Below are 14873 nucleotides of genomic sequence, written 5' to 3'. Positions count from 1 at the left end.
AGTCTACAAAAGTAATTAATCCATATCTACCTTTAAATCACTCCATATTTCAATATTCAAATTATTATCATTTTGAGCTAGGGTCTTGCTCTGTCACTCAGGCTGGAGTGCAGTGACACGACCTCAGCTCACTGTAATCTCTGCCCCTGGATTCAAGTGATTCTCCTGCCTCAGCCTCGGGAGTAGCGGGACCCATAGGTGGAGCACCACCATGCAGGGCTATTTTATTTTATTTTATTTTATTTTTTTAGTAGCAAGGTGGTCTACCATGTTGCCCAGGGTGGTCTCGAACTCCTGAGCTTGACAGCAATCCACTGGCCTCAGCATCCAAAGTGCTGGGATTACCGGTGTTGGCCACTGCATCCGGCCTCCAATTATTATTATTATTATTAGTTTTTGAGATAGTCTTGCTCTGTTGCCCAGGCTGAAGTGCAGCGGCGCGATCGTGGCTCACTGCAAACTCCACCTCCTGGGCTCAAGCGATTCTCCTGCCTCAGCCTCCCGCTTCAAGACTCCTGAGCAGCTGGGATTACAGGCACCTGCCATCACGGCTGGCTTTTTTTTTTTTTTTCAGTAGAGCTGGGGTTTCACAATGTTGGCCAGGTTGGTCTCAAACTGCTGACCTCAGGTGATCCAACTGACAGATAAAACTGTATTTGTCAGGTACAACATAATGTTTTGAAATATATGTACATTGTGAAATGGTTAACTCTAGCTAATTAACAAATGTTCTACTTCACATAGTTATTTTAGTAATGAGAACACTTAACATCTGATGTATTTTTCAAGATTACAATGTCATTAACTATAGTCACCATGCTGCACAATAGATCTCTTGAATGTATTCCTCCTATTCAACTGTAATAATGTATCCTTTGACCAACATCTCCCCAATCCTCCTTTACCCCAACCACATCAGCCCTTGGTAACCACCATTCTATTCTCTACTTCTATGAACACCAAAATTATTTAAAGGCTATACTTGTCAAGAAACATAAATGTATCATTTCAAGTTCAGATAATGTGTGTGTGTATTTAATTCTTATTTACCTGCCATTTGAAGACAATAAAGCATACAGAAAACAAAATTTAAACCTGATCTTACCTTTGTAAGATAATCCACTTTCAAATTGTCGATCATCATAGTTTTCTGGGATAGCTCAATTTTTAGTAACTGAATATTATGAAGTAGTTCTTTTCGTTCAATTAGCTGCCTGGTGATTTTGACTTTACCCTCTCGCTCTTCTGATGAGGAAATATCGTCCGTAGGAACTGTTGTTTCTAAACTAATATCTTCAGATTCTAGAGAACTAGAGATGTTCACTTTTTTTGACTCCTTTGAAATTTTTCGAGACATTTTTATTATTATGGATCAGTTTTCTTCTCTAATTCGATTTTAGTATTCTGTAGGTTAAAAAACAACATTAATTTAAAAATTAACTGCAGAAATCATGGACCGTATTGAAGAGAGACTAAGGGTTCCTTAAATAAATATTAGGCAATTTAGTGCACCCCTAATCTAGAAAAGATTATTGCAGTAAGTTAGTGCTCAAATCAAACACATTAATTCCTACTACGAACTCAAGTCTTCGAGGAACTTTAAAGAAACAAAACAAACAAACAAAAAACAACAGTTCCTGGGGGGAGGAATCTTATTTGGACGAAACAAAGAAATGTACAAGATGAAGAAAAAAGCCCATTATAATCAAGAATGGCACTACTAAGAGCAACACATGCTCAAAGATAACAGAAATCACGACTGAGTTGGTCAGAGAAAGGTTACACGGAGGTAGCACTTAGACTCTTGAAAGACTTGGACAGGCATAGTAAAGAGGAGAAATCATGCAGTTATTAACGATACGTGAGTGGAAGTAAAAAAATAAAGCCAAGTCTTGGAATAGTTACTCCTTCCATTCCCCCCCACCCCCAAAACACACACACACACACACACCCCCCTCAACGATCAAGACTGGAGGGCCTCATAATGTCAAAATATGGTTGGATTTTATTCTATAGGCAATGAGTCATCACTGAAAGTTTTTTAAATAGGGAAAACAGGGAGACAAAAACATTTTTTATAGATAGCAGAATGAAAACAACAGGATATAACAAAAGTTAAAGAAATTCTAAATATAACTTCTTACTCTTTCATAAGAATGTTAGCAACTACCTTGTTTTAATACCTCATGATATAACAAATTATGCTATTAAATATTTCAGTTTTTCTAAACTGAATGATAAGGAAAGGTGTATGGAGTGGAAACAGCGAGAACTATACTAAGATGGGCCTCCCTCCTTTTTGAAGGGAAATGGGTAAGAAAAAGTGAATTCAAAGACAAATCCTCTCCTCGATTACAAAGGACCCGAAACGGAGACTGCCTACACACTCAGCGCGAAAATTAAGCCCCAAACTTGGCAGGTCGGGGGATTCCTTGCCCCACGCGGCAAAGGGATGCTAGTCGCTAGTTACCTCGAAAGAGTCAATTACTCCACACTGAACGCTTGACCAGCGGCCAGTGCAGATACTTCGAGGGACCAAAGGCGTCTCCAGTCGGAAGCTCAAGGTTGCAGGCCCTCAACAAGGGATTTCAGGACAGGGGACCGTTAGGACCAGTAACCAAGACAACCATCTCCGCACCCGTAAGGACGATAGAAGCAGCACTCCCACAAGCCGCCGGAAGTCAGCTCTCCCGGATGTTCCGAGGCGCGGAAAGCAATACACGATGGGAGGTGGAGTCCAGAAGCGAGCCCCGCCTAGGCTACGGGCGGAAATGGCTCCTCGCCTTGCTTTGTCGCCCCTCCTCACTTTCGCCCAATCGCGGCCGTCAGAGAGCCAATCAACTTTTGTCTCGACATTTCCCGCGAGAAGTGTTACTAATATCCAGGAACGGAAAAGAGAGGACTTCTGGATGAGGCATAGTTGTGTCCTAGCTTGAAGCGTTTTGCTGGAAGAGCACTGCTGGGGTTAGGATTCTGCGCGGCGAGGCAAGATGCTCAAGTCCAAGACGTTCTTAAAAAAGACCCGGGCGGGCGGCGTGATGAAGATCGTGCGCGAGCACTACCTGCGAGACGACATCGGCTGCGGTGCGCCCGGGTGCGCAGCGTGTGGCGGGGCGCACGAGGGGCCGGCCCTGGAGCCGCAGCCCCACGACCCGGCGAGCAGCCTCTGCCCGCAGCCGCACTACTTGCTGCCTGACACTAATGTGTTACTGCACCAGGTGCGTGGGCGGGCGAACCGCGGACAGCGAGGCCCCACCGGGACAAGGGGATATGACACGTAGGGAAACTGAGGCTCAGGGAGGAGGGTCTTTGGCAGTGTCTCAGATCTAGGGGAAGGGAAACCCCCTGAGGACCCAAGCTGCCTGTTCCGCAGGCCGAGGTTCTTTTCCTTGTGCTTTAAAAAATGTAGTTCTTGGAGTCGTATTTTAGACACGTTATTTTTCTAACTCCTGGTGTCTCTTCTGCCTTAGATTGTAAGTGCCTGGAGGCTGGGGACCTGGGCTTCTGTGGCCTCCAGCCTGCGACTCCCAGGCAGCTTGTAAGTGCCTACGAACAAAAACTATGTGAGCCAACGTATTTCTTTATTAATACCCTTAATTCTACGAAGTCTTGCATTGGTCTGTTTAAGTGTGCTTTTTAAATAGATCTGAAGGATTTAGTGACTATTGTTTTCTATAGCCAAATAGCTTCTTGGCTTAACTTATTCAGTGTATTTAAAACATAAAGTATTTATGCCCAACATAAAACGGGATTTTGTGTTTGACAGAAACTACTTACAAATGAATATAGGAAAAATTAACTTACTTTCTTTTTTTAAGATTGATGTTCTTGAGGACCCTGCCATCAGGAATGTAATTGTGCTACAAACAGTTCTTCAAGAAGTGAGAAATCGCAGTGCCCCCGTATATAAACGTATCCGAGATGTGACTAATAACCAAGAGAAGCATTTCTATACTTTCACTAATGAGCACCATAGGTAGGAGGAATATTGCTAAGTTAAATATCAGGAAACCACAGAATTAGCTAAATTGGAAAGAGGGTTCCTGTGAGTAATTTGTGACATTGTCAGTAGATAAGTGATAGATTTCATACCCTATTTGATTCTTACATCGCTGTGCAGAAGATAATGCTAAGTGAATCTCTAAGGTCACACAGGCATTGATGGGCTCAAGCCTAAAACCAAGGCCTGCTGACTCCTAGACTACAGTAGGTAATTTTATTTCTAAAATGTTTTCATTTTGAATTGGTTTTAGCTTGAGTTAGACCGTAGAATCTTGGAAGATGAGATTTGCCTAAGTTCCTGGAATGCCATATAATGTGAAGAACAGGGCAATGAAATGTATGAGTTTGTGAAGTTTCTATTTTGTTTAGAAATAGAAAGTATATTTATTCTTAATGGTCTTTTAAAAAGTTTAATACTTTGCAGCAGATTACATTGAGCAAGATTAGGTTAAGGAATATAATTCTTTTTTTTTTTTTTTTTTTTTTTGAGACACAGTCTCACTCTGCCGCCTAGGCTGGAGTGCATGGCATGATCTCGGCTCACTGCAACCTCCACCTCCCAAGTTCAAGCGTTTCTCCTTCCTCAGTCTCCTGAGTAGCTGGGATTACAGGCAGGTACCACTATGCCCGGCTAATTTTTGTTTTTTTAGTAGAGACAGGGTTTCACCATGTTGGTCAGGCGGGTCTCAAATTCCTGACCTCGTGATCTGCCCACCGCAGCCTCCCAAAGTCCTGGGATTACAGGCATGAGCCACCACGCCTGGCCAGGAATAGAATTCTTTGTTGTGCTTTTAGATTCAAGACCTTTGAACTCAGTGTGTGGTCTCAGAAAATAAGATATTGCCTATTATGTTATATTACGTAAATAATCTATGATGGGTATTTATGGTACTTTTATTGGATTGGATCAGGGCTTCTCAATCTTGGCATTATAGATATTTTGAACTGAATTTTTTTGTGTGTGGTGGGAAGGCTGTTTTATACATTGTAGGATGTTTAACAGTGTTCCTAGCCTCTTTGGCAGAATCACCACCCCTTACCCCCACCACCACCACCACTCAGTTGTAATGATGCAAAATGCCCTGGGGGAGCGAATTCACTCAATTGAGAACCATTGGATTAGTGTGTAGGATTCTGGTAATGAAATTCCATCAGATTATGCACATTTTTAAAAACCTTAATTTATCAACTTTCTTGATTCTTATATTTCAAACTTCAATGTCCTTGTAAAGAATACCAGTAAAGCCCTTGTAGGCTTCTTATTGTTAGTACCTCCTTGAAATCCAGAAATAGGAACATCACTTGTTTTTCAGTGCAGAAAGACCCACCTTTAAAACCAATTCAAAAATTGATGACTCTGTCTTTCACTGATAAGCTTTAAGCATTAGCAGCTGGGCGTGGTGGCTTATGTCTGTAATCCTGGCACTTTGGGAGGTTGAGATGGGCAGATCACTTGAGGCCAGGAGTTCCAGACCAGCCTAGCCAAATTAGCTGGTTGTGGTGGTACATGCTTCTAGTCCCAGCTGCTTGCGAGGCTGATTTGGGAGGATCGCTTGAACTCGGAGGTAGAGGTTGCAGTAAGCTGAGATCGTGCCACTGCACTCCAGCCTGAGCTGCAGAGCAAGACTCTGTTTCAAAAAAAAAAAAAAAAAGCATTAGCAAGTGCATTCAACGATGAGGAATAAAATAATTCTAAAACTATTAATATAAATCAATCAAATTATAAAATTGAACTCTATTACCATTAAGTACTGGAAGCTATTGTAGTGAACTTTGCTGTTGTACTTAAACCTGGCATTGATGAACAGATTTAAAGAAATAGATGAATGTATTGACATTTGGGAGTTTAGATAGAAGAAATATGTAATATCTATTAATACACCTGGCTTTTCAGTCTCTACATAACTTCAGCTATTAGTGTTTACCATGGATAATTTACATGCATTATTTATTAATGACTGTAGAATTCTGATTATAAAATGATCTAATTATACTATTTGTAGCTTTTAGAAATTGCTATTAACCTACAGTGTGAGTGAAATCTGATTATCAGACCTGTGAAATTGTATTATAATTTTATCTCAACAAACTTACTTAGTGTCTCAACCTAAAGTATAAATTCTGATCTTGAATTTTTCTTTTTAGGAAAAGAAATTCTATTAGTCTTTTTCTTGTCCCATTAATAACATAATTTTCTTCTTTTCCAAGCAAATTGTTTCTTAAAAACTTAATTATAGGAATCTTAATTTCTTCTCTGAGGTGTACATCTGAATACATTGCAGAGAAAAGATATACCATTGACTTTTTCTGGGTTAGTGGTTAAGCATGTATGTGCTAAGAGTTTTCACATATCCTTGTGTCTACTGATTTCCTTTTGTTTCGTTTTTTCCTTTCCTTTCCATTTAGAGAAACCTATGTAGAACAAGAGCAGGGAGAAAATGCTAATGACAGGAATGATAGAGCTATTCGAGTAGCAGCAAAATGGTACAATGAACATTTGAAGAAAATGTCAGCAGACAACCACCTGCAAGTTATCTTCATAACAAATGACAGGAAAAACAAAGAGAAAGCTGTAGAAGAAGGAATACCAGCTTTCACTTGTAAGTCTAGATGTAGAAGTACTTAGTGCATGTTTGCAAATACGTGGAAAAATAATCATCAGACCTATAGTCAGATGTTCACTTTAGTATTTTCGTAGTCCTATGTAACTTCATGTGATATTTTTGTATTTTTAAATTTCACATAGTTTTTAAGCTAAATATGTTGTGGTGCCCAGTGGTTGTTAATTTTCCCCTCAGTATTTGCAACTGGTTTAGCGATGAAATCTCATAAATACACTGGAACGCCTGCCTCTGCTTTAGGCATGATCACATCAACAGATTTTTGGATTTTGTTTCTTAAATAAATTGAGGCCAGGTGCTGTAATCCCAACACTTTGGGAGGTCAGGGCAAGAGGCTTGCTTGAGACCAGGCGTTCAAGACCAGCCTGGGCAACATAGGAAGACTATGTCTCTACAAAAAAAAAAAAAAAGAGAGAGCCATGCATGGTAGTGTGTAACTATAGTCCCAGCTACTCAGGAGGCTAAGGCATGAAGATAGCTTGAGCCCAGGGATTCTAGGCTGTAGTGATGTGTCATTGCACTGCTGCACTCCAGCCTGAGAGACAGAGTGAGACTGTCTTTTAATGAATGAAAGAATGACATGTATACTGTCGCAAACAAGACTATCCATCTTTTTCATATCTAAGGAAAAAAGCACTATCAAAAACAACATAAACTTATTTTTTCAGGTGAAGAATATGTAAAGAGCCTAACTGCTAACCCTGAACTCATAGATCGTCTTGCTTGTTTATCTGAAGAAGTGGTATGTTTTTGTTTTGTTTTGTTTTTGAAAAGTAAAAATATTAAAATAGCCACTTTGGAATATTAGGCACATAGATACCAAATTTAAAAATTGGAATGTCGGTGGGTAAGCTGGATTTGGAATAGTTGTATTATAAACAAGAGTGGATGTCATAGGCTTATTGAAATGCCATTCCTAAAAGACAACTTTCTAAAATAGATATATTTCCTTTAACCTGAGTAGGGCCTGGTACATGGTAGCACTGTTTGGTTGAGGAAAAAATGAATGGAATCCATGGCTGATTTGTGAATAAAGAGTAGCTGTTGACAAATACAGAAGTGGCAGGCGCTGCAGGCAGAGAAAAGAAGAGGGAGGGGAGTGTCCAGATAGTAAAGACCTATAACTTATTCTGTAGGTTAGTAATTTTTCAATTGATTTATAAAGATCTCTCAGAAGGGCTGCTATGAAGAGGAAAGGATTCTGAGATCCCTTTCTTATATGTCAGGCTAAGGAAAAGCAAGGGTATATGAATGTGGATTGGTGGAGCAGGAGAGAATGATCATAAATGGTATTTATTTGTAAGACCACTCTCGTGTCAATATGTAAGATTATGCATTTTATCCAGGAAAGATTAGAGGCAGAGAAGTGAGTAAAGGAGTCATTGCAATAGCTGATGTGAGAAGGAGTGCTAAGGGAATAATTAAATTCTGAGCCTTCATTTTCTTATATATAAATATGTAATGTTTAGCAATAATGACTTCATAATATTGTTGTAAGGATCAAATAAGATGATAACTGTGGCATTAATACAATTTTCATCTCAGTGCCTGGCACATAGGTATGGTAAGTATAAATGGTAGCCCTTGTTACAGAAATAGGTTTTAAGTGATAGGACATTATATGTAAATCCAATCTTTACATTTCTGTCATCCCTTCTTACTTTTATAATACTTTATGAAACCAAAAGGAAATGAGAAGATAAAAGTTGAGTTTGATTTTTGAAATACAGATTAAGTATTGCCCTAATACGTAGCCACTTAGTTATTTGTGACTGTTTAAATTTAATATGTATTAAAAATTCAATTTCTTGGTGGTACTATCTATCTTTCAAGTGCCCAAGAGAAACTTATGTCTAGTGGCTACCATATTAGAGATCACAAAATGAATACTTCATCATAGAAAGCTGTTTTTGTTAGCACTGGCCTATGAGAAAAGCTACTATATTTTCTCCTATTCAGAGTTGTGTATACCATAATGTAGATTTCAAAAATTCTCTGATATTAATAATAGTTGTGTATTGAGTGAACAGAAGACTTATTAGTGGCATCTTTTGGTTTGCTTATTTCATAGAATGAAATAGAAAGTGGAAAAATAATATTTTCAGAGCATCTTCCCTTAAGTAAGCTACAGCAAGGCATAAAATCTGGTACATACCTTCAAGGAACATTTAGAGCCAGCAGGGAAAATTACTTAGAAGCTACAGTATGGATTCATGGTGACAATGAAGAAAATAAAGAGGCAAGTATATAAATAAATTTCTTATACACTAAAATAAAGATGCTATTTTATATATTATGACCAGTTAATGGTAAATACTATTTGCATAACATATGAGGCTTCACATACTCTAAAGCAAATGGTAACTTTTTTCTTTCTTTCTTTTTTTTTTTTTTAACAGTGCTCATGATTTGTCAGGTAGTTTTTAAAATCTTTGCGCATGGCATTTCATTTAATGTTCAACCCAACCTATAAAAAACTAGGTAGCGTACTCTTATTTGACCAATCAGGACCTTGAGATTTAGAGAGCATAAATAATTTTTCCAAAGTCTCTTGGTACCAATGTAAGTTAATGATGGAGCCATGAACACAAGCTGTATATTCTGACTTACGTTTTTTCTACCTGCTATTGAGAAATTAAGGTTGTGAAATTAGGGACACAATAGAGAAAGAAAATCTATAAAGGAGGAATAGAGATTCCATAGAGGCATTCAGAATGTATGTAAATATCTGTTAGATGATCTTCCCTTTAATATATTGCCATTAAAAATATTTGGGCTCATGCCCTCTGTTGTTTTAAACAGATAATCTTACAGGGACTGAAACATTTAAACAGAGCTGTTCACGAAGATATTGTGGCTGTGGAGCTTCTCCCCAAGAGTCAGTGGGTAGCACCATCTTCTGTTGTTTTACAAGATGAAGGTCAAAATGAAGAAGATGTGGAGAAAGAAGAAGAGAGAGAACGAATGGTATGAATCTAAGCAGGATTTTTTTTTGTCTGTGCAGCTTTGTATTAATATGTCAGCTTTGGAAGACAACAGGTTTCATTGCTTTCAGATTTATTGCATAAAATTATAGTTTTGATATTTAACACATGTCATATACATGTTTTTTTTCTCTTCTATGTAGTTTTATTGTCTTAATTTGCTCAAATAAATGGGTTTAAATGTAAACAGACTGTTAATACGAGTATGAGTTAATACAAGTATGAAACTGAAAATTTATAACATTCAAGTATATTATTTGATTTAGTGAGGTTTAAGCAAATACAAATTTAAAATTTTCTGAAATGCTTTAAGTAATGTTTTAGGAAATGTTTTAGAAATGCTTTAGGTGAAATTCCCTTAACATAATAGATGTACTTCTGGGCCATTATATTTGGGCAACTTATCTGGTACCATATTTATTATGAAGAGAATACTTTCAGTTTTTTCTTATGATATGAACTAAGTCTACTTGATACGACCTTTTTATTTCTGTATTTTATAATTACAGTAATATAAATAGTTGGAATACATATAATAGTTTTTATATTCTTCTTTTTCCATCATTTATATTCATTGCTCTGGAGTCTCATTGTATAATTATCCATGGAGAGTCCAGGCCTTTGGATAGTATTAAGAGGTGAAATACCATAGGAACTTTTGTTATTTCTAATAGCAGACACTCTTTATTTGGGTTTTTATTTTGTATAAGGAAGAACCTTTAGAATGAACAAATAAAGGTCCAAAGGGAACTAGTCACCATACCACATAGCTAATTTACGCAAACTAGTACTCAAAGCCTAGTCTAATTCGCAGACCTGTGTGTCTATTTTAGTCAGTAAATCCTCATGTTAATCCTGAAAAGTGCTGAGTTCTAACATATGTATTCAGTTATATTTATTTGTTTGTTTTTGCTTTTTGATTGTTTTGTAGTGCTTTATTATCAAGAGAGAATGTCTGTGGTTTGGTTTGGCACGTTCTTGTCTAGAATTTTGAAACATCAGCATTCTGTAGTCTTATGTCATAATTTACTGCCTGAATGGATTAGTATCCGTGTATGTATTTTGATTTTGAAAGGAAATTGCCTAATACTTAGAGGAATATAACTGAACATTATTACTTTTATATCTCAGCTTAAGACTGCTGTAAGCGAGAAAATGTTGAAGCCTACAGGCAGAGTTGTAGGAATAATAAAAAGGAACTGGAGACCATATTGTGGCATGCTTTCCAAGTCTGACATTAAGGAGGTGAGTAAAGAGCATTTACTGTGTAATAAAAAAAAGGATAAACATTTAGTAGAACTTACAGCCTTTCTTTTTTTTTTTTTTTTTTTTTTTTTTTTTTGAGACGGAGTCTCGCTCTGTCACCCAGGCTGGAGTGCAGTGGCGCGATCTCGGCTCACTGCAAGCTCCGCCTCCCGGGTTCACGCCATTCTCCCGCCTCAGCCTCCCGAGTAGCTGAGACTACAGGCGCCCACAACCGCGCCCGGCTAGTTTTTTGTATTTTTAGTAGAGACGGGGTTTCACCGTGTTAGCCAGGATAGTCTCGATCTCCTGACCTCGTGATCCGCCCGCCTCGGCCTCCCAAAGTGCTGGGATTACAGGCTTGAGCCACCGCGCCCGGCCTTACAGCCTTTCTTTTGCCTCCATCCTCAGATTTTTTGTGTGTAAAATCTTTATTCCTAATTTTTGCTAGTCAAGAAGACATCTCTTTACACCCGCTGATAAGAGAATCCCTCGGATTCGCATAGAAACCAGACAGGCTTCTGCATTAGAAGGACGGAGAATCATTGTTGCTATTGATGGTTGGCCCAGAAATTCCAGATATCCAAATGTAAGCTTAAAGTATTAATTTTATTTGCGGATGTTTAATTCAAATTTTGTGAATAGTATTTCTGCTTTTAATAAAAATGGAATCACTTCTATGTAGGATTTGTACTGAAATTTAGAGATATTTCACAAAGTGACCTGGTAAGTAGCATATTTACTTTGCAAATTAATTTTATGAAATTCCAGTGTAAATCATGTGGTTACTTTTATGTAAATTTCTTGTTTTTGAGAGAGTCTCACCCTGTTGCCCCGGCTGGAGTGCAGTGGCGTGATCTCGGCCCACTGCACCCTCCACCTCCCAGGTTCAAGTGATTCTTGTGTCTCAGCCTCTCAGCTGGGACTACAGGTGTGCGCTACCGCACCCAGCTAATTTTTAGGGAAGACGGGGTTTCGTCCTGTTGGCCAGGCTGGTCTTGAACTGGCCTCAAGTGATCCACCCGCCTTAGCCTCCCAGAATGCTGAGATTACAGGCGTTAGCCACTGTGCCTGGCCTCTTTTATGTAAATTTTTAAACCAATGACTTTTATTAATCATGGCTATGAAAACTGAGTTCTATACAGATTCTAATCAACAAATTTTGAAAAGATTATATTGGAAGCACATTTTAAATTTGAACGTTAATGAGAAATAGATGCTTTAGAATGTAAGAGCTGGACCCTTACGAAGTTTCCATCATAAATCAGTTGAGAAGTCTTGTCTAATGTACCAAAGAGTCATTTTTCAGAAGTCGTTATGGAAATATTTAGGAATACTGAGATGATATGTAAATGCTGAAGAATTTAATATGATGAGATGTAAATTTACTATAACATAGGCATTTCTAACAATGCCTCTTGGTTTCAGGGACACTTTGTGAGAAATTTAGGCGATGTTGGAGAGAAAGAGACTGAAACAGAAGTTCTGTTACTTGAACACGATGTTCCCCACCAGCCTTTTTCACAGGCTGTTCTTAGTTTTCTGCCAAAGATGCCCTGGAGCATTACTGAAAAGGTAAGTTGAAAGTAATTTGTAGTGACTTTATAAATTATTATATCTTCCCTAGTTTTGTTTAATTTCTGTATGTGTTTTTAAATATGTAGACACCACGGGCCCTCTTTCCCTGCATTTTGTTGGGTCTAGCATTTTTAGGAATTACAGAAGAAGTCGTTTGCTTCTTCATTGAAAGGTAAGTTTGTCTATGGGACAGACACTTGCATATGTTAAATGTTTCAAAGGGAAGGAAACCATTAGTTACAAATCATATGTGGCGTCTCTCTGCTCCAGTGCAGGAAAAAGAAATGTGATTGTTATCAAGAAAATACAGCTAAATTGTTTTTGTATAAGTATTACTGGTTTCACAAGAGCTATTAATATGTTGTAGTTGTGCTTTGGAAATAATTTATTTGTTTATAATTTCACGTCTTCTAGGACATGAAAAACCGAGAAGACCTGAGGCATCTGTGTATTTGTAGTGTAGACCCACCAGGATGTACTGATATAGACGACGCTCTACATTGTAGAGAACTCGAAAATGGAAATTTGGAGGTATAAATATGTAATCGTGTCCTTACCTAAATGTAGTTCTGTTCTGAGTTCATTTTCTTTTGACCTAGAATAGAATTTGCTTGTTAATTACTCTTGTGAAGTGTAATTATAGCTGCAGACTATTGGCCATGTGTCAGAAGTTGAAATGGCAGAGGTGACTGAGTCTTTTTTGAATTTAGCTAAACTTTATCTTACTGAAACTCCCATGAGGTACATTTACCCAATCAAGCATATTGACATCCTTTTATTTTTATCTTTTTAAGGTTGGTGTTCATATTGCTGATGTGAGCCATTTTATTAGGCCAGGAAATGCCTTGGATCAAGAATCAGCCAGAAGAGGAACAACTGTGTATCTTTGTGAGAAGGTAAATGTATTGAATTAAAACATTTAGCAATCATGGACACCTAAGGATTTTTAAACAGCCATGAATTAGCTAAGAAAAATACATGGAATAAGGTGGCTTTAAATCACTAAATATATAGAAAATTTTTGTTACCAAGTGGTTCAAATAACAAGTAAAGTATTGTGAAAGTCAAGGGGAAGGTTAAACTTAGTCTCAGTGATTTCCATAAAAGTTTAGTTTCTCTTTTCTTTTTTTGGTATTTTAAAAACACCTTGTAGTTTGTATTAAGCATTGGAGAAAGGTCCAGTCATAGAGTGTCAGTTATCAAGTATAAACTTACACAGACCAGAGATTTAAAACTTTCAGAGGACAGCTGGGTCGTTAGTATAGAGGACTTAAACTTAGATTAATTGGCATGAAGTCCAATTTTCCTTCATAGCTTTCCTTCCTTAACAATTTTGTGTAAGTACTTTTATAGAAACATTCCTTTTATTTGATCTTTTCTCAATTATCCTATTTATAAACAACCAGAACACTTTTCTTTCCTTGTTTAATTAATATTATTTGAGAATAGAACCTCAAATAAATGTATGGATACAGCTAAGTAATCTGTGGTTCTATTTTTATCTTTTGCAGAGGATTGACATGGTTCCAGAGTTGCTTAGCTCTAACTTGTGTTCCTTAAAATGTGATGTTGACAGGTATTTCTGCATGTTTGTTTTTCCTTGAAGACATTGTATTTACTACTTTAACCCAATTCCCATTAAGAAATACTCTGTATTTTCCTTCATAGGCTGGCATTTTCATGTATTTGGGAAATGAATCACAACGCTGAAATCTTAAAAACGAAGTTTACCAAAAGTGTTATTAATTCAAAGGTTCGTTTCATGGCTAATAATCTCTAATTTTTAAACTTTTTGGTACTTTTTTGAAAACTAAAGTTAAATTTTTAAAAGATTCGTGTATATGTATATATACACATATGTAAAAATATATATTTGAAAAGGGATGTTATGTATAATAGTTTATATGTATATTTACTTAACCTAAAATAGAAAAAATGTATACATATAAATGCCTGTGATATAAACATGGTCTAAAAAAGTTCACAGCTGCAGGCACGTGCTTACACACGTACAGATGCACTTAAATTTACACTAAAACTCATTTGGCTCTTTTGCTACCTACTCTCGGAGAAGAATGCGGAACAGGCCACCAGAGTCTTATTGCCAGCTTTCTTGACCTAGCTAATACCAGGCCAAAGTAACCAGCCCCAGCCCCGGTGCCATCACCTAAATTTGAGATTGCTGCCCACTTCTTGAGAATTTTTCAATCAAGCTAGATGCTCTTTTGAACATGTAAAGTGGGTACAGATAAATGTATTTCAGTTTGAATGGGGGAGGAAGAGTCTTTGTAGGCAGAAAAACAAGTGCTAGGTCTGTGCCCTCAGGATAGAATGGGGGCATTGTTATAGCAAAATTAAGAAGGTGTTTTTTTTTTTTTTCCCAGTTATCTGCTTAATTTTTAATATGATTCAGAAACTAGTTCATGTTGCAGTTGTCCTATATTCA

At 37.5% G+C, this 14873-nt stretch overlaps 2 protein-coding genes across 8 annotated transcripts in view; one reads left to right on the top strand and one right to left on the bottom strand.

Annotated features, from left to right (window-relative positions):
* The window catches only part of PIBF1 (progesterone immunomodulatory binding factor 1), a 238717-nt gene extending 235986 nt beyond the window's left edge, over window positions 1-2731 (bottom strand). For 4 of the 5 annotated variants that reach the window (XR_007720925.1, XM_050766981.1, XM_050766983.1 and 1 more), the window contains exons 1-2: window positions 2471-2569; window positions 1106-1404 (exon numbers count right to left, since the gene is read on the bottom strand). Coding sequence is in view for 4 of the 5 variants with exons in the window: in XM_050766981.1 (XP_050622938.1) it covers window positions 1106-1357 (252 nt within the window). In the remaining variant the exon portion in view is untranslated. Of the gene's footprint in view, window positions 1-1105; window positions 1405-2470; window positions 2570-2638 lie in introns of those variants that run through there. The other variant, XM_050766982.1, reaches the window with a different exon arrangement.
* DIS3 (DIS3 homolog, exosome endoribonuclease and 3'-5' exoribonuclease) overlaps window positions 2477-14873 on the top strand; it is a 29754-nt gene continuing 17357 nt past the window's right edge. Inside the window, exons 1-13 of one of the 3 annotated variants that reach the window (XM_050766978.1) lie at window positions 2477-3218; window positions 3819-3976; window positions 6409-6602; window positions 7292-7365; window positions 8695-8862; window positions 9426-9590; window positions 10739-10852; window positions 11301-11438; window positions 12278-12424; window positions 12842-12958; window positions 13222-13323; window positions 13939-14003; window positions 14096-14180. In XM_050766978.1, the coding sequence (XP_050622935.1) occupies window positions 2991-3218; window positions 3819-3976; window positions 6409-6602; window positions 7292-7365; window positions 8695-8862; window positions 9426-9590; window positions 10739-10852; window positions 11301-11438; window positions 12278-12424; window positions 12842-12958; window positions 13222-13323; window positions 13939-14003; window positions 14096-14180 (1755 nt within the window). In that variant the 5' untranslated portion in view covers window positions 2477-2990. Of the gene's footprint in view, window positions 3219-3419; window positions 3539-3818; window positions 3977-6408; window positions 6603-7291; window positions 7366-8694; window positions 8863-9425; window positions 9591-10738; window positions 10853-11300; window positions 11439-12277; window positions 12425-12841; window positions 12959-13221; window positions 13324-13938; window positions 14004-14095; window positions 14181-14873 lie in introns of those variants that run through there. The other 2 variants (XM_050766980.1, XM_050766979.1) reach the window with 2 other exon arrangements.

Source organism: Macaca thibetana, chromosome 17 (genome assembly GCF_024542745.1).
Source record: "Macaca thibetana thibetana isolate TM-01 chromosome 17, ASM2454274v1, whole genome shotgun sequence".
Lineage (NCBI taxonomy): Eukaryota > Metazoa > Chordata > Mammalia > Primates > Cercopithecidae > Macaca > Macaca thibetana.
The sequence above is the reverse complement of the archived record's forward strand: the minus strand, read 5'-3'. Positions and strand labels throughout refer to the sequence as shown.